The sequence below is a fragment of the Periplaneta americana genome, chromosome 13 (genome assembly GCF_040183065.1).
Source record: "Periplaneta americana isolate PAMFEO1 chromosome 13, P.americana_PAMFEO1_priV1, whole genome shotgun sequence".
Taxonomy (NCBI): domain Eukaryota; kingdom Metazoa; phylum Arthropoda; class Insecta; order Blattodea; family Blattidae; genus Periplaneta; species Periplaneta americana.
Genome location: NC_091129.1, coordinates 96030991 through 96055335, shown reverse-complemented (window position 1 = coordinate 96055335; position 24345 = coordinate 96030991). Strand labels below are relative to the sequence as shown.

The 24345-nt window shown below is 35.5% G+C and overlaps 1 protein-coding gene across 1 annotated transcript; it reads right to left on the bottom strand.

Annotated features, from left to right (window-relative positions):
• Window positions 1-6724: 6724 nt before the first annotated feature.
• LOC138712129 (uncharacterized) lies at window positions 6725-24258 on the bottom strand. The gene is made up of 3 exons (XM_069843583.1): window positions 24083-24258; window positions 9500-9626; window positions 6725-7834 (listed from the first exon to the last, which is right to left on the bottom strand). The coding sequence occupies exons 1-3, from the start codon at window positions 24126-24128 to the stop codon at window positions 7651-7653; spliced, it is 357 nt and encodes a 118-aa protein (XP_069699684.1). The 5' UTR covers window positions 24129-24258; the 3' UTR covers window positions 6725-7650.
• Window positions 24259-24345: the final 87 nt, after the last annotated feature.

Sequence of the window (24345 nt, the reverse complement as noted above, 5' to 3'; positions counted from 1 at the left end):
AGACTACCTACACCTCCTGCAACATAATTTAGTGAAAAGTGCAGAAAAGCTTGGAATTGAAAAGGAATTTATGTTTTACCAGAACAACTATCCCAAGCATATCTCCTATATTATACAAGAATTTCTGCTCTACAAATGCCCTAAAGTGCTTCATCCTCCTCCACAATCGCCGGATTTGAACCCTATTGAACATTTATGAGAAGAACTTGACAGGAGGGTTGTATCAAGGCCTATTTCTTCTAAAAAAGAGCTAAAAGCAAGACTTCAAGAAGAATGGGTGAAAATTCCTATAGACATAACAAAAAAATTAGTACATAGCGTGCCACGCCGACTGAAAGAGGTTATTAAACAGAAGGGTGGTCCTACAATGTACTAATAATAACGAGCTGGAATAATATTCTTTGTTTTCAAAAAGTGTCCGAATATTTTTGTTAGTATTAGAAATCAAATGTTTTCCTTTATGTTTTAATAATTAGAAGACAAATAAGTTAATTGGAATTGTTGTGTTGAAAATGTTTATATGAATTGGGATACTTTTAGGGAAAAAATAATTAAAGCTTATTTTTATATATTTATATGTAAATATATGTCATTGAATTGTTAGTTGACGGATGTCCGAATATTTTAGTTACTCATTGTATATCCTTAAGTTGAAGCGATAATTTATTAGCAAGGCTTCTGTGGAACCGCATGTGATGTGTAAGGAAGGTATACATTACACTATTGATTAAAATTTACATAGAAATAAAAAAATGAAACCGCAAAGGATATTAATAATTACGTCATGTTTTCTTTGGTTTGTATTGTTATTTTTAACAAATGAAATGACAATTTTATATAGGCCTACTCCTTAAATAAATATGTTCCATATAGTAGGAAAGACCCTTTCTTTTGTAGAATGGCCCGTATAAGTGGATATTTCGGCATTTTAGGTGCATATTTTAGTGTTTTAGTGCATATAATTCTCAGCATTAGCCATAACTAGACTTCGTTGAATTGCCACATGCAGCATGCTATCAGGTTGCCGATGTACGGTAGTATAGAAGAGGTGAGCGACCGCCCGGTCTCGTAGTATAAGCAGTTCATGTTAAGAGTTGTGACCGGTCCGAATAGATAGAGCAGCTACAGCTAATGTATACCTATGTAAGCACTTGTTTTTGCATTACTGTGGTTGGAATAGTCAAAGCTTAACATTTGTTTAGTGCAGACAAGAATTCAATCAAACATACTACAATGAGAGTGTTGCTGTTCCGAATAATTGCTCCTGGAATATCCTTACGCCCGCAGCCAGTCTTGACCCGTTGGAGAACGTGGTTTGATGCTGTTAATTATTATGCAGAACAATACGGCAACATAATGGAGGTAATTGATGCATTGGATAGCACAGACAGTTCCGCTGTTGCAGCTATAAAATCATTGCTTTCTGAACAGCTATTGGAAGATATTCTGTTCATTGAGTCTAATTTTAAAATCGTGTCCAAAAGCATCATCCTGTTAAGAATCGTCTAAACTACAACTCTCAGAAGCCCTTAATATAGTGGATAAAGTATCACAAACCGTTATCCAAAATAACAATTCACTAATTGCAGAAAAAGTGAAATGTAAGTTGAGTTGCTAAAAATTCTGCCTATTCACAACTTCCTATTATAAATGATGTACTATCAGGTCACGATAAGACGGCTGAAGTTGGTGTAATAAAAAGTAGTGACTTTCCGTTCTTCAAATATTTACGTATTACATCGTGTGATGTTGAACGTACATTTGCCCAAAATAAAAACTGTTTAAGTGACATCGGAGGAGGTTACTTTGCAGTCGCTCAAAATGTACGTAACTCTTCATTGCAATGCACATATTCAAGGATGATGTGAGTATCTTACATTAAATTTTAAGAGTTAATATATCTCACTATAAAATAATAGTGTATTTACATGTTTAGACATTTCCTACATTAATGATCATTCATTATATTTCTTGAATGCAGGATACAGGTTTTATTGTAACCGCAGTATACTGCTCAGTGTTTACATTAGAGGCATACTCCATTCTTTGCACGTCCCCTTATCATACAGTCTATACCGCGTGCGCAGTAAACCTTGCGATTCTCGTGGCAATTCCAAGAAGTCTAGCCATAACTAAAGCATACCGGTCATACCCCTTCTAGGAATAGCCCAGAAGACAATTGGTTTACGTTGTTCGATTCACATTTGAGATACATTTACTTGTATATCTATTTAAACATACTTTAAAAAACAACAGGATATTCGATTATTCATAATGTTGAAAATAATCGGTTATCAGGTTAAATCGGAGAGAAAAAATAACTGGTAATCAACCGGACAATGTTATGAAAATAACCTGTTATTTTTGGCCACCCCTGCTGCTCATCAGCTGTTTTATACTCATTCCGTCAACCCCGCAGTCCACGGTCAACTCGTGTCTCGGTATCTCTGCTTCTACCCCTACATACTGCTTGCGTAATATCATCTTCTAGCAGTACTGTTCTAAGAACCTTATAGTGCGGTTATTGTGTCTTACTGACTGTAGCGCATACTGGTAAATATAAATTTCAGATAGTTGTGTGAGGTCATGAAGAACATAGTGTTTTAAATTGGTATGTGGATCATGGCTTATTGCGGAATAAAGTGTTTAGTAAAGACTGCCATTACGGAATGAAGAGCTCGAAGAAAACTTTAATTTCATTTTGGTGAGTAGAGAGTGCAATAGAAAAGAACGAAGACACTTTATGTACCGTTTTGTCTTTAATTTCGTGACTGTGAGAAGAAATATCGGAATGTAAATAACACTTAATTTATACTTAATAAACTCAGTATTTTTCGAAGTGTAGCGTAGCATGATAAATATTTGTAGAGATATACGTTAATATTATTCAATAAAGAAAAGAAAGCAAAATAATTATTAGGCTTAGTAATTCAGCTAGGTACCTATAAAGTTGCCTGATTCGAAGTGTATGTGACGTCACAGCTCAGCGTAGGTATAGGTACGTTCTTATACAAAATAGTTTCGTATCCTCTATTGTCTCTCGCGCCAGTAAGTCGCAGCCGGAAAGAAATCATAGTGAGTAGGCCTACTGTTACCAATCAGTGCTGTTCTGTTACTACTTTCATTATTTAAATAACTACATCTTTGTGGATGATTTTCGACTCATTGCAAAGGTAAAATGCCATAGGTAAGAGGCTCAAGCGTGTAATGTTGTGGGACATAGTTGAGTGTTGTCACTGTTAATATAGACAATATGACATAAAAATTATTGTGACAAAAACAGTGCATTGAATGGCACTGTAATACTATAAGGCACAGAAAATGTGTTGAACGTAACCCAAAAGAATCGATACCATCAAACAATTATCAGGATATTATCTCGACGTTTAGTATGGATTTGTATACCGTGGTGGTCATTGGTTTTTCAGTGGTGAATGACATACACAGTAGCCTTATAAAACACGAAGAAATGTCAATGGGAATATCTTGTATTATCCTCATGCACCAGTAACGTCATGTGATACTGAAAGAAGTTTCTCTGGATATAAAATCATTTTAAATGGTATCTGAAGAAAGTTAAAGTTCCGTAACTTATGAATATACATATTCACTGCAACGATCACGACGTAAATGCAGATCATGGCTCTAGCATGTGATCATATGTAATAACCTGTTATATAGCTTCATATTCGTCAGGCCTCATTTCAGTAGTTTGTTTGAACATGTTCAAGAGTGCTCCAGAATTTTGAGAGTTGACTGTACTCCACGAACATGGAGCGACGACCTGTTTGTTTATAACTTTATCCTTGGCATTACTTGTGTTCGGCGTGCTATATACCCAATGTGTGTTCAACTTCAGTCTTTAGGTAGCTGGAATACTAAGCCTAATAATCAGAGCTGAGATTCCTTTAACCTGCGCGGTGCTGTAAACGACGCAGCGAGTATGTTTTTAGAGGGAAAAAAGAGACAGAGAATACCTTTGCGATCCCATTCGGAAGCAGTGCTCGCGTGTATACAGATACAATCGAGTGAAAAATCTTGTAGTAGGTCAATGAAACAAAGTTTCCATGTGTACTAATATTTTCATTATTGAGTAACATTTGCACTGGAATTTAACACAGTAAACTTCATATAACTTTCAAAATTAATTAAATAAAATACATCAATACAATACACTTCTATAAATAACAAAAACTAGTAATTACAGTTTGACATACATAAATAAAATATACTTCTGTGCATAACAAATACCAGTATATGGTTCAGTGATCTTTATGGCAATAAATTACAATATACATTTTGATTGTATCACAAGAAAAAGAGGTGCAGCCGGGTGAAAAATCTTGTTGGGTACTTGTACTCCGTGAAGTGGACGGGAGTTCTTCCTGTTGTGTCTTAACATGAATGTTCATAAGTTCACTTTGTCTTCTTGAATTACAATGTGATTGAACGAAATGTATATTTTTCCGCTCTTATTTCCACATAACATACTAAACAAAATATATTACACTCTTTCACACAAAAGTACTCACAGCCAAATTCGTTTACCAATATTTATTGCATGTTGTGTTTTCTTATGTTCGGCATATTTCTAAACAACGTAAGATTAGGTTCCGACTAGCGCTTGTGCTCGTAACAAATTAAATGTTCACGTACAATACCTAAGTACGGGACGACTTCCTTTGATATCGTTTTATCGTTACGAGTGTACAGTAGTGCCAAAAAAACCGGACCGACCCTTGTAGCTGATTTCAGAGCCTTGTTTACTCCAGAGCCACGATAGACTGGTAACTAGAACTTTCGTGGTTTGAATCCTGCTGGGAAGGAAACTTTTTTTGCTCCTTATTCAAATTCATTCCCAATACTTTTCGATTGCAGCGATATTTTACTACTTAATTAACTTATTATTTCCAGAACATGAATTTTACCAGCTTATTTTCTAATGGCTTTCGAAATGGGCTACGTCAGCAGTCGAAACTACACAATTTCAATAGATTACTCGCTATCTTGTGAATGCGGGCGTGGCATGCGCAGTGGCTTATTTCGGGGACTTTGATTTTCCGTCGGTCCGATTTTCTTGCCACTACTGTACGCTCGTAACTCTATAAGTCAGACTGCAGCTACAGTCTAGACACTACTAACCTATTTTTAATGTTTTGTTTGAAGGAATCGCAGCTCTGCTAATAATTATTATCAATGAAACAAATTTCATTAAATTTACTTTCACTCTAAATCATACATATAATCCTTATGAATAAAATTCATTTTTTAAAAACCTACATATCACAATAACATTCCCTCGAGAGCATGAACATTTCACACAATTGCAAAGATCCTATGAATCCTCTTTAACTGTTTTGTTCGTCATTTTTCTAAGCGTCATATTTGATAGCGTACGTAATACAGTACTTTGCCTTTCACTCTGTGTAATTTCTTAACGGGTTTTCTTTGAAAGTGTAACATAAAAAGATTTCAACAATAGTTAAAAATTTTAAGAGTAGTTTGATTTTACAAAAAGTAAACGATTTCATGAAAATACTGTTTACAATTTCATTGAACGTCCATGCGCTTCATAAGAATTTGAGTTGTGTTTCCATATATATTATTATATTGTTGTTTATATTTCCTTTAAAAGTTCAGAAAACATAATTACATGAAAACACTGAATATGCGTCTAAACAGGGAGATCAACTTTTTCCACACTTTTCACAAACGACAATTTGAAGGAACATATTTAACGCAATCACAGCACACACTACCATACTTCCCTTACACACTGTTCGTGTCAGAGCGCACGGATTTAGAAGTGATGTATCTTTTAAGAGAACTGATGCCACCCTTAATTTTATTAATAATTCTGAAGCTCCCTTCGTTAAGAATATCTGATTGGCTGACAAAATTGATATGTTCTTCTAAAATATTAATTATTACTTCCACGAAATATACTGTGGGGAGCTGACGAGAAAGTCTCTGCGAGATGTATTTTAATTGGGTGCGGTGTGGGGAGGTATTGATGAATCGAGCACAGAACTGACCAGAGATAAGATAAGTTGTTATGAGTTAGAGTCATATGACACTAAAAAAATGACACCTCAGTCACCACATGATGTTTAATTATACTGTGGCTGAAAATATCAACTATGTGTCGGTATGTTGTACTGTGCTCCAACCACGAGAAAGTCTCTGCCGGATGAGACGAAGGAGGGTGATGCTATGAATGAATGTTGATGTCATAAGATGTCATAAGGTCACACACGTGGATACTCTTATCTCTATTGGCCAGCTCTCACAGCACAAACCATAACATTGATACAGACATATTGATACTACCCTAGTTAGAAAATTAGATCACAGTTAATCTCCTGGTCTTTTATCTCTTCATACAGGAAATAACATATGCAGGAGAGCGCATGGTTTTTAAACTGGCGTTATAACGGTAATATTATTTATCTACTTCGTTCCAATAGATGAGGCAATAGTAAGCACATTTCTTTCACGGTTGATCTCCTGGTTGGAGAACAGTATAAGGTTAAACTGTTAGTTATTGTAATGTAGTTAGTAGTGTGTCATTATGTCGTTTTCTGAGAGCAAGAGTGGCATTACGCTGGCTGTTGTCTGCGTGTAGGATTGGCATTACTCCACATTCCTACCAGGGCTGATCTCGTGAGCTCCCCATAGTAGCTACGACAACAGCACCATAATTCAAGTTTCCGAACATTCACTGTCCATTTTTAAATCCTCTATTCTTTATTGGTCACGTGATTTACATTAGTTTTTTTGACAAGAACATAATCAGATTTAAAAAATACGAGCTTTCTTCATAAGGGGCTAAAATAAACCTGGATTCCTATAGTTCACTATCGACTAGACGATATCTGATAACACTTTATTAACATGAAACATTTGACGCGAGAAATTATGGCTTCAGAAACTAAAGGGATACTCTTTATTTTGTTTATAATTCATTGTCTTTTTCAATTAAATGGTGTTTCTACTTCCATCTAAACTTTATATTCAACAGAAATCTAGTAATTTCAAATATATCCTGGCATTACAGTATAATAATGAAATGAGAACGTCTGTCAAGACCTCCTAGAGTTATCACACAGTCATTTTTAAAGAATACTTCTCTGGTACGAAAGACTGAGGACTTGTACTATGCGTCTTTCTGGGTATAGGACATACTGTAGGGTTTTAATATGTCCGCAAGAAACCTTTGTACAAAAACAATGACGAAGTAACTTAATCATTGGGACGTGTTTACAAATTGTCAAAGCCTGTTAATTTCTTAACATAGTCAACTGATTAAATAATTATTTCTTAATTGTTTTCATGTCTAGGTTACTTATGGCAAAGTTAAGTCCCTATGTGCAATACCCAGAAAAAAAAACACTGTATATGAATAACACTATTAGGCATTTCCTGCAGGGATAAAAATATAGTTCTTAAAGATCGGAAGGAATTTATTTCGTGGTCGATGGTCTCAAACAAGTGTCTTTGTTGATTTTGGTAGGATCCACATGCCCGTAAGTTCGGTAAATATTTTAACACTCTTAATGAAGACAGTGGAGTGAAAAAGTTTCTTACGTAATTTGTTATACTTTTCCGTAAAATAATTTACTGCATTTCACTCGACGGCAGTTTTCTTCGTCATAATTTTCTCGTGAGAGTCTTCACGACATTCTTCAAGTCTCCGTCAGTCAAACGGTCGGCGAGAATGGATATGCCCACCAGCAAGATGACGACGACCACTATCAGGACCACTACGGCCATCGTGAGTCGCTTCTCCAGGCGCGTGGTCGGGGTACACATACAATACTGCTCCCGCACCACCCTAGGCATAAAATAAAGAAGAGGTTATTGCACACACAAATTAATGTTTTACTTTCCTATAATACATACATACATACATACATACATACATACATACATACATACATACATACATACATACGCCTAAAACCGCACTGATGATCCCCAATAATTTCATCTACATATGGAGTTAATCTTCTCAAAGGAATATTGGACAAAATTTTGTACTATATGAACAAAAGTGATATAGTTACTACAGTTAGTCTTGTCCCTCCTCCTAAAAATAAGTACAATAATTATCGATAATAGTCATAATATAGAGGATCTGGCTAATATGTATTTATATTATCAGGCAGTAAGCTACATCTCACTTGATGATGTGTGTCAGAGGAAGAACAATTGTTTGTACGAGTCTGAAGTCTGATTAGCGTAATTATGTTGCTAGTCGGCAATTAGGCCTAATACACTGGAGAGGGAAAGGAACTGGCTACTCTAGCTCATTGTCTCCTCGCTTAGTTGCCCCATGAGTGGTGTCAGTTGTGAGGTTCAGGCCTGTCTTCGGACAGTTGACTAAACAACAACCACACATGAGAAGGTCAGAAGCAAAGAAGTATAACTGTACTTAAGTTATTTGTGAGAAAATATGATTGAAAGTACTTAAGATTTCGTAAATTCCGTGAAATTTTTATTTCAATTTTAGTGTGTGGTGTGGTTAAGAGATGTATCCCTTTGCCGCTAAAATTTTAAATGCTTTAGCTTACCCTGGATGCACTTAACTCATGTTCTTAGAAATGTCACTTGTACCCCTTTGCTTTTGATCCTATCTTATGTACTATTAATAAACTCTATACATACTGATTTTATAAGTTTGTGTTCTCAAATACAAACGTTCTAATTATTTGAAATATGTTTATTTCAATCCAATTTAAGTAAAGTCTATCATTCTTGAGAGTGAATATGATTCCTATTATATCCATGCGCTTTAGATATCTGTAATTTTATTTGTAATCCGCCTCTGCACAGCTGTTTTGCAATGAAGAGCTGGCAGTAGTATTTCGTGAGCAACCGCCACTCCCATCTGCTCCACGGAGCGTCCAGTTGCCCAGCTCTGAACTAGATAATCCTAAGTAAGTCTGTAATATGCTAGGCCTACAACCATAAACTCGCATGCCCCGTATAAAAAAGCATGCGCGCAGTGTAGAGTTCAAGTTTATCTCTTTTGTTTAAATTTCTCGCATAAGAAAATACAACTTCTAGAACATTAAATTTGTTAACATTCTCTGTGGAATTGTTTCAGCTATTGTTTTCAGTTATGTACTTTCTTTGCCATAACTTTTTACTTTTCAGTGCATATTATATTATTGTATCTCTACATCGCCAATATATACGTATCAGATAATAATGATGACAAAGTGAAGTCTTGTCGGTAACAAAAATTACCTTCTCCCACTTTCACTAGATTTGTCTCAAAGATTATATTGTCACCTGAATGCAAGAACTAGGTAACTGATCAACGATACTAGCGACATCTATTTTTCAATGTAACAAATAGATAAAACAAAACGAGACATATTCCTTAGTGCAATAAATAAGTAAATAGGCAATATCTCAAAATAGGAAATATCAAAGTTGAATATTGTCCATTACGCTCTACAGATATTGTTTTAAATGGTTACTGCAAACTTACGGTAAACTTCTGTTGCTTCCTGATGGCACATTACTGAATCCGTTGATAGCGAGCATCTCTCGACTCTGGATTGCTTCATTTGGATTGTATATTGTTGGTATCATTTTTCTCTGACCATACATATCATCTGAAACCATATTTTTCATTCTTAATATTCATATACAACTATATTATTTATATTTTGACATTATACTGCTGACTTCACACACAAGTTTCCAGTTTAAATATAAAAGATATTTATTCGTATCCTGTACACAAAAATATGAAATCAGGAAATCATAATTGAAACGCATCCTTATTGGAATGCCTCAAATATAATAGCCAGATTGGAAATAGGGATGGAGTGCAGTAGGAGAACAATATTAGTTAGGAAAATTAAATTTTTGGGTTATATTGTATAAAAAGAAGAAAATGATACCTTGAAAAGAAGTTTAAGATTCCTACAAACGATGAAAATTAATTCTAATTAGATGAAAGAATTTAGAAAATGATGTAAGCAGTTTAGGACTAAATTGGTTATGGTAAGAAATTGGTGAAATTAATATAAATTTGAAAGGCAAAATTATAATGGAGAGGAGTTTTTATTAGTTTCTTTGACAATTTTCAGGTTTGCTTCTCCGATGAATCAACCTTTCAGTGTTTGATGGACAAAGCAATGTTTGTTCGTCGAAGAAAGAGAGAAAATTTTGCTCCTGGATACCTGGTTAACACAGTTAAACACCCAATATCAGTCATGATATGGTCTGTGATATCAGGCAAAGGTTCAGGACGACTCTACATTGTTCAGGGAACAATGGAACAAGATCAATATATCCAGGTATTGGAAAACAGGCTTATTCCTCAGCTGAACGAATGGTACCCAAATGGGGAGAAATATATTTTTATGCAAGATGGTGCACCTTGCCATACTGCTAGGAGAGTCAAAACGTTTCTGGCTTCCAAAAACATTCCACTTTTGCCATGGCCAGGAAACTCACCGGACTTGAATCCCATTGAGAATGTCTGGGCCTCATAGAAAGAGAGATGACAAAAGAATTTATTACTACCAGAGTTCGACTTATTGAAAGGCTGATACATGTTTGGAATCACGATGAGAGGATCCAGGAAATAATTCAGAACTGTATTGTAAGCATGCAAAGAGAACTGAACCCGTAATTAAAGCCAAAGGAGGTCGTACGAAATACTGAAATTTCTGTAAAAATGAGGTGTGGTTGGTTATTTATCAATATTTCTTGAATTAACATTGTTATAATTGTAATTTTACTTAATATTGTTTAAAAACTAAATATGTAATGTGAATTCTGCTTAAGAAAGGAAACCAGAGTTCAAATGAGGAAGTAATATGTAAAGTATAGTAAAAATGTGAGTGATTATAATAATGTGGCCAGGTACTGTATATCATCGTATAGATAAAGGACTCCTATTATGGTAAATATCCTCATGAAACCGGTCGGATCCTCAAGGCCGATGAGATGTGTAAGGAAAAATAAGTCTCGGAAACTGCTTTCCGGTGGCCACTCCGTGAGATCTGAACCTATACGGACACTTGAGGTCTTGATCGGTCAAGCACAGCGAGATCGACTAAGTAAACTCGAAAAAATATAATAGAAGTAAATTGGACTTTCAAAAAGTAGTCGTGAAAATTCGTGAAATTTGGAAGTTCCTTGAGATTCAAATGTTGAGAGAATGCAAACATGAAGACTGTCTGAGCTCCAGCTCTGAAACCGTGACGTATGAGGAAGTGGGGAGTGGGGAAACATGACTCAGTAAGTATAGTACAATCTACCGGGTTCCAAGCCGCATTTCTGCCGCTGTTTCTCAAACAGTAAAGGCCCTACCAGAAACGAATTCGCGACTATCCTGTTACAACATTGGACACATTTAATCAGGAAGCTTTAAGACGGACATTACTTGCTTTATATTACAAAGAAGGCTTTAAACCCAGTTTAGACGATATTTTGCCGGATCCTCGCAAAATACGAAACATTATAAACTTAAATTTCACGTTCTTCATTGTGGAAAGTACTAAATCTATTGAATTCCAGTAATTCTAGGAATGAGGCCAATAAGAAATATTTAATGGAACGTGGCGACATTGTGTCCGTTAGGGCCTATATCAAATTTTTAAGAAAAAAAATGAGGGAATTAGGCAGACCTATAATATTATAGATATAATTATTTTTAGTGTAGTTCTGTATTTTGCGATCATATAGTATTCCTTTAGTTGAGTTTGTTTTTGTCAACTTATTTCTCAACGTCGTATACAGTAGCCCCGTCTCGAAGTAGAGGTGGTCACACCGTTTGAAATTTCGGCGGGAACAGTATAAAATATTGTTTTAATCTGGAACTATAGCCTGTATAGGTATCAAACAAGGAAAACTCAGTGCGCAGAAACCAGCGGGCGTGACTGTCTCGCGCAGATGACGTATGCTCCCATTCTCAGCATGCTCTCACGCCCACTGCAGGGGAGTAAGAGGAATATAGTATGCGTGCCGCGAGGAGTCCGAGCTGAGTTTTGCTTGTAGGTTACCTGTTACAGTGTATCCGTCTTTAATCTGTAATCACTAGAGCCCTGATGTTTGGCAAAAGTCTTTCTTACTGGGTGGGAGTAAATCGTTATTTGCGTAGATATAAATGTGATTTGGAATAATCAAACTGATAGGGCCAATTTTTATTTCGCCTATATTGCCTTTCTTGAGGTGTTTCGTACAAATAAATGCCTTTTTTTATAATTTTAAAGCAATATTTCTTGTTTATTTACAATTTTCCGATTAATTGTAATGTAATGTGTATGAAATTTAAATATTTGAAACAATGACTAACTTTATTAACAATAGTAAATAAAAGTAATTTATTTCGGTGCTTAATCTGCTAATAATCGTGCTCTAATATTATTGGTGTAATATGAATAATAATGGACAATCCACAGTTACAAATACAATATTGTCATATCTTCACGATACCAACAATCAGCTTTATAATTTTAAATGTTAAGCTCGTTCTCACAAAAGTTGTCACGTAGCATTTCCAATTGTTTGCCTTTATATTTTCAAATCTTACTGGTACAATTTTGTGCTACACGTGTTTATTGTTGTAGGAGGAACAGGCAGTTATTTTCGGGTGACAGAAGGTATAAGATCGGTTAGCTAGAATGCCTAAATTCAGTAAACCATTGCAAAGTAAACTTCAGTGAATTTGGTGGTCATGTGTTTTCAACCGATGCGATGGAACAGTTTTGTTATGTAAGGTTTGTGAAAAAACAGTTAATTAGAAAAAAAAGTCTTTTATAAGTCAACATGTGTCACTTACGATGTAAATATATGAGTTATGTTGATATAATTTAAATTGTTTGCTAAAATATATTATGCCTTTTTAAAATTTATAATGTCTTTTTCAAAGATTATTGTGCCTTTTTTACCTGCCTATTTTAACTGTTATAAATCTCTAAACATCCGGGCTTTAGTAATCATACTCTGCAAACAATTCATTCAATGAGCAAAACAAATTCGAAGCATTTCTGTCGCCAATTTTATGCAATTTCTAGATAATCGGCTCAAGCTGGGTTTGAACTTACGCCCGAGCATATTCTTGGGTCAGTAGATAAACGCGCTACTGCCTGAACTACACCGGTGGCTTGTAAACGGGAATGTTATTCACAACATGATAAATCAACAGAAATGTTACGAAACTCTTAAAACATATGACGCAGTATGAGTCATCATTTTGACACCTGGATTCTGTATGTTGACGTGGAGAGGTTTATAGTGATCGCGTATAGAGTGCTGAGTATGTGTCAGAGAAGATAAGTATCAGGATGATCAGACTAGCTTAGCAGAATATGCGATCGTGCCATATCTTTGGCAATACCAACTAGAAGATGCAATCTACAAGAAGTACGGTAAATTCAGAGAAATTAAATATCATCATCATCATCATCATCATCATCATCATAGCCATCATGAATTGGATTTTTCGATCCGTTTCACCTCCATATTTCAAAGCGTCTACCAACATTTCGTGGTATTCCAATATTTCTCTTTCTTTGCGGCTTATACGCACTGGTAGGCTTCAAATGGAATAAGGGTTTCTTGCATTCTTCGTAAATTAGATACAAATTTGTTCTGTGCTCCTCTGTTCTGTCTAATATATTTAAAACGTTCAATCCTTCACGTGTTGATTCATTTGTTTTACGGTCCCGAAGAGAGCACCCTGCCAGAGGTCTAAATAATTTAGGTTAAACGTGCGTTGAGCGACTTCCGCCGATTTTGGACTAGACACCGAAGCACTTAGGTTAGGTTAGGTTAGGTTAGTTTAGGCTTTTATTATCCCGTCAAGATGAAGGTGAAAGCGATTGAGTGTGATTTTTTGTTTTCTATGTTGGCAGTTCAAGTGCGTCGGTGTCTATTCCAAAATCGGCGGAAGTCGCTCAACCCTCGTTTCACCATAATTTAATCTCAGCTTCTTGAATTCCTTCCCTCTACGGGGCTTTCTAAACCCAACTTTGATTTTTGACCCATATAAAAACGTAGGTAAGATTAACATATTAAGGGATTAGGTACAGCTATCAGCAGTAACATTTTTGGAAATATTCAACATTTTTTTTCCTCCATTACTGTGTCTTGTACAATAATGAAAATTGGTATGTGTAAAACACTGTCCTGCTATATGAAAAAAAAAATATATTTTTATGATTTAAAACAGTTATATATATATATATATTTTTTTTTTTTTTTCAAAAATAAAAATGGTGACAGCTCACTGTGCAGTGATGAAGCGTTTCCCTCATAGGCCTAACTAATAAACTTGTTAACTTTTTCATATTCTCTCTCTTTTATTTTATTGCTTAAACTCATATTTATAAGATAATGCTCTTTCAACTACATTCCTTAATAAATAGTATTTTATTTTGTATTAGAAGAAAATACTGATATTTAACCATTTTTAAAATGAATTTATTTTTATCAGACAACCTATTAAGTTAAAGGTAGAGGAGTGATCTTGCATCATATTGTAGATATGACATGTAGGGGAGAGTCGGGTAGTATCGGACATCGGGTAATATCGGACAGTGCGTTTCTTTCATCTACCACCATATGGTAGCACCTGAATGACATGGTGACGTTTCTCTATGCGACATCACAGAAACGTAACCATGTCAAACAGGTACTACCATCGTGTGGTAGATGAAAGAAACTCACTGTCCGATATTACCCGATGTCCGATACTACCCGACTTTCCCCTATAAATACACACAAAATCTTTCATCACCGAATGTTCGATAGTTTTTTTAGTTATGTGGGAAACGCTTCATCACTGCACAGTGAAGTGAATTTTGAAAAAAAAAAAAAAAAAAAAAAATGTAAATAATTTTTTAAATCGTAATTTTTTTTTCATATAGCAGAAGGACAGTGTTTTAAACATACCAATTTTCATTATGGTATAAGAAACAGTAGGCCTAATGGAGGAAAAAAGTTGAATATTTCCAAAATTTTAGTGCTGTAAGCTGTACCTTACCCCTTGAACCAGCGGTCATCAAAACACTGCACGCTCGGGCTAGCGTCTCTTACCTGCGGACAAGACACAGCCCTAGCGTGCAATCGTCGCTGCTGGCGGGTATGCTGTCTCTCTATCCCTTGTGCACGACGGAGCAGAGTTCCTTACCCTCCATGCACCCTACCTATTTCAGCGAGTGCTGACGACCACTGCCTTAAACGATTTTAAAATAGTTTCTTTTATCACTTTTCTGAAAATTGTTGTTTCGACGAAACAAAGTAATTGTTATAATTTTTTCAATTCAAATTGCACATTTCTCACTTTTCTGAATACTGTTACTTTAACCAAATTAATTTTATAATTTGTCCAATTTTTATTCTACATTTCTCACTTTTCTGAAAATTGTTTCGACTAAACAAATTAGTTGTTATAATTTTTCCAATTCAAATTCTACACTTCTCACTTTTCTGAATATTGTTACTTTGACTAACCAAATTAATTGTTATAATTTGTCCAATTTTTATTCTACATTTCTCACTTTTCTGAAAATTGTTTCGACTAAACAAATTGTTATAATTTGTCCAATTTATTTTCTGCATTTCTCACTTTTCTGAAAATGTTATTGTTGTTTCGACCTAAAGAAATTAATTGTTATAATTTGTACAATCCAGATTTTACACAATTCGCAGCGCTGATGTTATGTCTCATCTTTCTACCTATTAGTTCTCCTTTAGCCGAGGATGCGGACTGGTACTTTCATCGCACGCAGGCCATTTGGGTGGCCCATTGTGGTACCCGGGATGGAATGGTGTGCTTGTCTTAAGGCTCCCCGCTCTACAGATCCCCACTTCTCGACAGTTTACATGATCCCTTTTCCTTTCCGTCTAGGCCTCACCGCAGTCCCTCATCCCCTGTCCCACGAATTATCAGGAGCCCAATGAAGAGCCCATGATGCATAGCACTACCACCAATAACGAATGACAACATATCCACTGAGTCTTATTCATTATTAATTTTTTTTTTAGATTTATTTTAGGTCGCATAACTGCTGGGTCTTTTTGCGACCACCATATTCATATACAGAACAATACAAGACAACCACTGGAGATTACAAACAAAGTACACAATATATTACAATGTATCTGGAGGTAAAAAAGAAAAATAAAGATAAACAAAAAGTAATGAACAGAGTATATGAACAGTAAAAATTTTACAATCAAATCGTATTATACAAGGAAATTTCTTTAAAGAATTGAATTGCTTGTAGAAGAACATTTGTATTGTTGAGTGCTGTAGATATATCGTTTGGTATGTTGTATTTTTTCCTTGAGGTGTGGTATCTTCGGCATATTTTTATTTAGTGTGTTACATATATTTCTCTTTCTTCTAGTGCTAAAATATCACAATCTTAAGATATCTGGAATAGCTCCTCTCTATATAAGCCCGTTCCTTGCCTTATTTTGCGCAGCCAAGGCTTCTGCACGAGAACCACTCCTCTTTTTATCTACAGTTTTACCTTTTATGTTGAGTTGAGATAGACAACATTTTTTTTTATTTCGTAGGATGTTCCCTACATACGCAAATTATCTGTGTTTTATGTTTTAAAATGCAATTGACGTTCTATACACATTTGCCTAAATCATCATAACAGAGTTATTTACAAGAGTTAAATTGTGTAAACAGGAATGAACGCAATATATTGTTATCTTACAAAGATTATTTCTTTCTTTCTCGGAATTTGGCCTAAAACCTCATACTCACTGCCATATCGCCGCTACAATTGCATCTCTACGCACGTCATATTTCGACGATATCAGAAAAAAACACTACTGACAATGAGTCGCATATAGACACGTGTCTTTTAACACGGAATCCTATAAACTGTACCGCATTGAATGCAGAGATAATACATCAAGGAAATTCACACGATTACAGAAATGTACAAATATTATCTCGTCTAGAACTTAATTTCATCATATTTTATTCTGTTCATTTCATTTGTGTATTCCATTCTTTTCATTCACTTTATTTTATTTTGTTTTACTTCATCAAATGGTCACCCATCTGCTTTTATAAAATTAAGATAACTACCAGTTCCGCCGTCAATCCTGTGAAGATATTACGTAATCAAATCTAGACATATTCGTAGATATTAATCCGCTTTGTAAGAATGACTGTGGGAAAAGTACAATGTAATCAGCTTTATAAGAATGACTATGGGAAAAGTACAATGTAATCCGCTTTCTAAGAATGACTATGGGAAAAGTACAATGTAATCCGCTTTCTAAGAATGACTATGGGAAATGTAGAATGTGATCCGCTTTGTAAGAATGACTATGGGAAAAGTACAATATAATCCGCTTTGTAAGAATGACTATGGGAAAAGTACAATGTAATCCGCTTTGTAAGAATGACTATGGGAAAAGTACAATGTGATCCGCTTTCTAAGAATGACTATGGGAAAAGTACAATGTAATCCGCTTTCTAAGAATGACTATGGAAAAAGTACAATGTAATCCGCTTTGTAAGAATGACTATGGGAAAAGTACAATGTAATCTGTTTTGTAAGAATGACTATGGGAAAAGTACAATGTAATCTGCTTTGTAAGAATGACTATGGGAAAAGTACAATGTAATCTGCTTTGTAAGAATGACTATGGGAAAAGTACAATGTAATCCGCTTTGTGAGAATGACTATGGGAAAAGTACAATGTAATCTGCTTTGTAAGAATGACTATGGGAAAAATACAATGTAATCCGCTTTGTAAAAATGACTATGGGAAAAATACAATGTAATCCGCTTTGTAAGAATGAGTATGGGAAATGTACAATCTAATACGCTTCGTAAGAATAACTATGGGAAAAGTACAATCTAATACGCTTCGTAAGAATAACTATGGGAAAAGTACAATGTAATACGCTTTGTAAGAATAACTATGGGAAAAGTACAATGTAATCCGCTTTGTAAGAATGACTATGGGAAAAATACAATGTAATCCGCTTTGTAAGAATGACTATGGGAAAAGTACAATGTAATCCGCTTTGTAAGAATGACTATGGGAAAAGTACAATGTAATCCGCTTTGTAAGAATGACTATGGGAAAAGTACAATGTAATCAGCTTTGTAAGAAAGGTTATGGGAAAAGTACAATGTAATCCGCTTTCTAAGAATGACTATGGGAAAAGTACAATGTGATCCGCTTTGTAATTGTAAGAATGACTATGGGAAAAGTACAATGTAATCCGCTTTGTAAGAATGACTATGGGAAAAGTACAATGTAATCCGCTTTGTAAGAATGGCTATGGGAAAAGTACAATGTAATCCGCTTTGTAAGAATGACTATGGGAAAAGTACAATGTGATCCGCTTTGTAAGAATGACTATGGGAAAAGTACAATGTAATCCACTTTGTAAGAACGACTCTGGGAAAAGTACAATGTAATCCCCTTTGTAAGAATAACTATGGGAAAAGTACAATGTAAAGTCAAAATTCAAACAAACTTAAGGTCCACCACTGTTGTGTAACGGTTAGCATCCCTGACCGTGAAACGAGTGGGCCCGGGATTTGATCAAATCCTGGTTGGGACAAGTTACCTGGTTGGGGTTTTTCCGGATTTTTCTCTCAACACATTAAGAGCAAATGCTGGGTAACCTTCGGCGCTGGATCATGGACTCATTTCGCTAGCATTATCACCTTCATCTCACTCAGACCTTAGATAACCACAGCAGTTGATAAAGCGTCGTAAAATTTGTGTGTGTAATGCCTATTCACTTCACTTAACGTGATTCGGGTTCCACATACTGCGAATAGATGGTAGGACCGTGACCCATTTTCAAGTTGCACACCATTTCGGCGGACCACGTTATAGGCCTACATGATGTGTATCTGTGAAGAGTTATGTCGTGTACTAAGTGAGTGTATGTGTAAGTGTTCGTTTAAGTGTATTGTAGGAAATGGGTGAGGATGATGGTGAAGGTAAAGAAGGGAGAAGAGGAAACCCAGTGCCGGCACGTAGCCTACTCCTGTCGAATAGCACCAAGGAGGCCGCCAGACTTAACGTCCCCATCCGTCGGACGAATCACTATCAATAGTGACATATGCCTTCTCTTCATATGTACTGCGGAGAGATTTGGGATTTAACCAATTAAAAAAACTTAAATGATGAATTCGTGCATAATACTATGTTGAGGTAGAGGGATGCCCTTCTTGTCAATGTATGTGGCACATGACAAATTGGTAAGAGATTCCAGAATGTAGAGAGAACAGACAATATTCACCAAGTCTGTTCAACTCTTGGCATGTGCTGATTATGTAGAAATCTTCGTCAGATTTTATACTGCAGAAACTGACGCCTACTTTGCCTTAGAGCAGTGGTCGTCAGCACTCGTTGAAATGGGTAACGGATAAGAAGTGTATCGCAATATGCACAGTCGTGCAGAAGGGAGAGGGAGGAAGCATACCCGCCAGCAGTCACAGATGTGCGCCAGTGCAATGTCTTATCCGCGAGTAAGAGACGCTAGTCCGAGGGTGCACTATGCTGATGACTGCTGCCTTAGAGCATGTCGCACAAAAAAGTGGGTCTGGTCATAAATGTAAAGAATATCAAATATACAACATCAGATAAATCTTTAGTACTATACATATTTAGGTTCCATACTTGAAGTGGAATATAGCGCGATACTATAAGCTTTTCACGCAACTTAGTTCCTACGTCTAATCTTCTTTGTGGGTACAATATTTTGTCTGGGAGCATGTAATATTTAACTGACATAATTAACAGCGACTGAATCTTAACATTACAACTAGACAACATTGCTTAAGCTCGTGTTATTCTGGGCGGCTAAAAAGCCGCAGAGCTCCATGAACTGAGTCGCATGAAAAGTGATTTAGAAGTCAAGCAGCACATGAATGCAGGCAATAAAATGTTATTTCGGCTCTTTGCAACACATTTTTGTCTAGATCTGAATAGTTATGTAGTTTTATCTTTAACATATTTTCGTGAAGTTATGCTGGTTTTACTAAATGACCGTTCCGTATAGACGTATTTATGTCAGAACTATTGTAATTACAATAAACACACATTAGATACTTATCATTATATTTCTATAGGTTGTATCATTCTTACCCTTACTGTTTGCTAGTTATGGCACGTTGAAGTCAGAGTAAGATTTTGTTACATCTTAAACGGAATATTTCATTATAGTTTTGTTGAACCATCCTTCCGCATAGATGTATTCACGTAAAAAAATCTGCACTGTATGAGGGCTACACCAGGACGTAAAATACGTCACCAGTTTTTGGAAATAAACTGCAGTTGTGTTGTTTAGAATGTTTTATTTTTGTTTTGGTTTATAAATCGAGGAAAGTTTGGGTCTATGATAACGGAAGTAATTAATGAAGGACAAGCAATATGTTTTCTTTTCATATGAAGCGACATTCTGAAATTAGCCCCAGTTCACAACAAATTTTTCACTATCGTTCACTCAAAGTGTATCATAAATGTTCATGATCAATTTTAATATTGCAGAACTCGCGATTAAAAATCGAACGAGTGGTCGCACAGATCTGTAGTTGCTTTCAATGCCGAGATACTGCTGAGAGAGTTCGCGCTCCACGGCTAATTATATAAGCAAATTCGGGGTAGTTTACGTTGAAAGTTTACGTAAGTAACGCCTTCTTCTGTTATTGGCTGACAATTAGGAGGAAAGAGGAGGTGAGAAGTATATTGTGTCACTCTTTAAGTTTGACGCACGCGCAGACCAACGGAGTTTACTATGTAAGTTGTTCGCTTATAGTAATAATAATAATAATAATAATAATAATAATAATAATAATAATAATAATAATAATAATAATTACAGAAATAATAATTTTTAAAAATTATTCTGTGAAAACTTAAATATTTTGCGTTAAATAAAAATACAATTACATCATTTTATTTTTAAATAGATACAAATTTCATATTACTATGTTCTACATTCTACTCTATACCTTAAGGCAGGGGACCGCAATGAAGTATACTCTAATGTGATGAAAAGTGAGGCTCCATCATTAAAACAGGTAGAGAAAGACTGAAGTGTACCAGTTGATTGTTGTTATATTATTATTATTATTATTATTATTATTATTATTATTATTATTATTACTACTACTTACAGCTTTTAAGGACCCCGGAGGTTCATTGCCGCCCTCACATAAGCCCGCCATCGGTCCCTATGCTGAGCAAGATTAATCTAGTCCCTACCATCATATCCCACCTCCCTTAAACCCATTTTTAAATTATCCTCCCATCTACGTCTCGGTCCTCCAAAAGGCCTTATTCCCCTCCCCTCCCCCGGCCTCCAAACTAACGATCTTTATGCATTTCTGGATTCGCCCATACGTGCTACATGCCCTGCCCATCTCAAACGTCTGGATTTAATCTTTCTAATTATGTCAGGTGAAGAATAAAATGCATGCAGTTCTACGTTGTGTAACTTTCTCCATTCTCCTGTAACTTCATACCTCTTAGCCCCAAATATTTTCCTAAGAATCTTATTCTCAAACACCCTTAATCTCTGTTCCTCTCTCAAGATGAGAGTCCAAGTTTCACAACCATACAGAACAACCGGTAATATAACTGTTTTATAAATTCTAACTTTCAGCTTTTTTGAGAGCAGACTGGATGATAAAAGCTTCTCAACCGAATAATAACAGAAATTTCTCATATTCTGCGTTTAATTTCTCCTGATTATCAATTATGTTACTGTTGCTCCAAGATACTTGAATTTTTCCACCTCTTCAAGGGATAAATTTCCAATTTTTATATTTCAATTTCGTACAATATTCTGGTCACGAGACATAACCATATGCTTTGTCTTTTCAGGATTTACTTCCAAACCTATCTCTTTACTTGCTTTAAGTAAAATTCCCGTGTTTTCCCTAATAGTTTGTGGATTTTCCCCTAGCGTAGTCATATCAACCGCAAAACAAGCAGCTGATGCAACCTGTTCAATTCTAAACCCTCTCTGTTAGCCTGGATTTTCCTAATGGCTTACTCTAGAGCAAAGTTAAAAAGTAAAGGTGATAGTGTATCTCCTTAGTTTAGCCTGCAGTGAATTGGAAAAGCATCTAACAGAAACTGGCCTATACGGACACTGCTGTACGTTTCACTGGACACATTTTAATTAATCAAACTAGTTTCTTGGGAATACCAAATTCAATAAGAATATTATATAAAACTTTTCTCTTAACCGAGTCATATGACTTTTTGAAATCCATGAATAATTGTTATTAATATTGTTATGAAATATTATTATTATTATTATTATTATTATTATTATTATTATTATTATTATTATTATTACCGTATTTTATCATTATTATGATTATTATTGTTATTATTAAATACAACTGATATAAGTAGAGTTAGAGGACAGAATGTTATGAGTAAAAAATTGTAATTACTTAGGAGTATTCCACAGATTGTAATGGATTTTTTAAATTTTATTGGGCTATTTTACGACGCTGTATCAAAATCTAGGTTATTTAGCGTCTGAATGAAATGAAGATGATAATGTCGGTGAAATGAGTCCGGGGTCCAGCACCGAAAGTTACCCAGCATTTGCTCGTATTGGGTTGAGGGAAAACCCTGACCGGGATTCGAACCCGGGCCACCTGGTTTCGCGGCCAGCCACGCTGACCGTTACTCCACAGTTGTGGACATTGTGATGGAGGAAAAGATACAAACAATAAATTATTAGCTTTACAATGTTTATGTGGTACATTCAAAAGAAAATTGCCAATATAAGTAAGAAAGGAAACACTGCTGAAATGTTACAAAGTATAAGCAGTCTAGTATATACAGTCACGAAGCTCAATATGTAGTAAATATGCATCCATAGATCATTGCTAACCACTAGGATCGCTACTATCGCCTCATTACAGACAATGCGAAATAGTACCTGGACAGTCTATTGTTCCTAGTACCCTCATAAACTCAAGCTTCGTGACTGTATATACTAGACTGTGGTATTAACTGTACCTACGCTTTTGTATGGCTTAGAAACATGAAACCTGAATAAACAAACAACAAAGAAATTTGAAGCTGCTGAAATGAGATATCCGTGATTTGTGGCAGGATACACGTTAGTAGACAAAAAAACACAATGAAGACATTCGAAATGAACTACAAATATTCTGTTTAAGAGATAAAATAGAAGAAGTAGTATCAGCATGTTGTAATTAGAATGAGTAGGCCTACTGATAGAATGCCCTGAAGAAGATTAAATTATCACCCAGAGAGGGAAAACGAGATCACAAACGTTCACCAACAATATGGTTTCAGCAGCTATAATACATGGAGCCGGAGCGAACCAACTGGTTTAATCCCTGTTAGATTATTATTATTATTATTATTATTATTATTATTATTATTATTACTGTCCACATCTGTGGAGTAACGGTCAGCGCGTCTGGCCGCGAAACCAGGTGGCCCGGGTTCGAATCCCGGTCGAGGCAAGTTACATGGTTGAGGTTTTTTCCCGGGGTTCTCTCTCAACCCAATACGAGCAAATGCTGGGTAACTTTCGGTGCTGTACCCCGGACTCATTTCACCAGCATTATCACCTTCATTTCATTTAGACGCTCAATAACCTAGATGTTGATACAGCGTCGTAAAATAACCCAATAAAATATTATTATTATTATTATTATTATTATTATTATTATTATTTGAAGGATTGGCTATTATGTTTCATTCCGTTTAATACATACTTTAATCTTACAGCGAATTGTATTTTTTATCCTTGTTTCTTCATTGTAATTCCTGTGTTGACGTTACAGGTAATCATTAGGATTTCCTCAAATCCCTTGTCACTTCTTATGTATGTATTTTAAAGGACAAGTGTTATACTCAGAAAAACATGTCGCTTGTATCTCACACTACCCATAGCTTTGTAACATTAGAGTAGACAAATAGTATAAAAAAAACTTCAAAACTACATTCAAATTAAGATAACAGACTTTCACACAGTTAAATAACAATGCCCACTTAATGTATACTACTGCCGCTAATGTTTCATGCTGTCCACATTTTATGTTAATCTTACCTTGGTTCGCAGACATGGCTGAACCAGGGCTCCTCTGTTGAAACATTTTTGTTATGATTTTATTCGCCAACTCCGATTTTGGGATTATTTTCAAGCTCTTCAAACTATGACACTTCAACTGACATTCACACTCGAACACTATGCAATATGGCTGATCGGTAGGTGACTGGTAACTCCCACCAACTCGATTTGCAATCTTATCAGCCTGAGATACAGGTGGCTTACATGACGTGAAGGTCCTGGTCTTGCAACTTTACTATCGG

What these genes read in the sequence shown, in the direction of transcription:
- LOC138712129 (XM_069843583.1), bottom strand. Translation starts at nt 24,128, where the DNA reads ATGTTTCAACAGAGGAGCCCTGGTTCAGCCATGTCTGCGAACCAAG. An exon ending in AGCCATGTCTGCGAACCAAG is followed by an intron (nt 9,627 to 24,082) that starts GTAAGATTAACA and finishes ATATGGTTTCAG; the next exon opens with ATGATATGTATGGTCAGAGA. An exon ending in GGAAGCAACAGAAGTTTACC is followed by an intron (nt 7,835 to 9,499) that starts GTAAGTTTGCAG and finishes TTTTATGCCTAG; the next exon opens with GGTGGTGCGGGAGCAGTATT.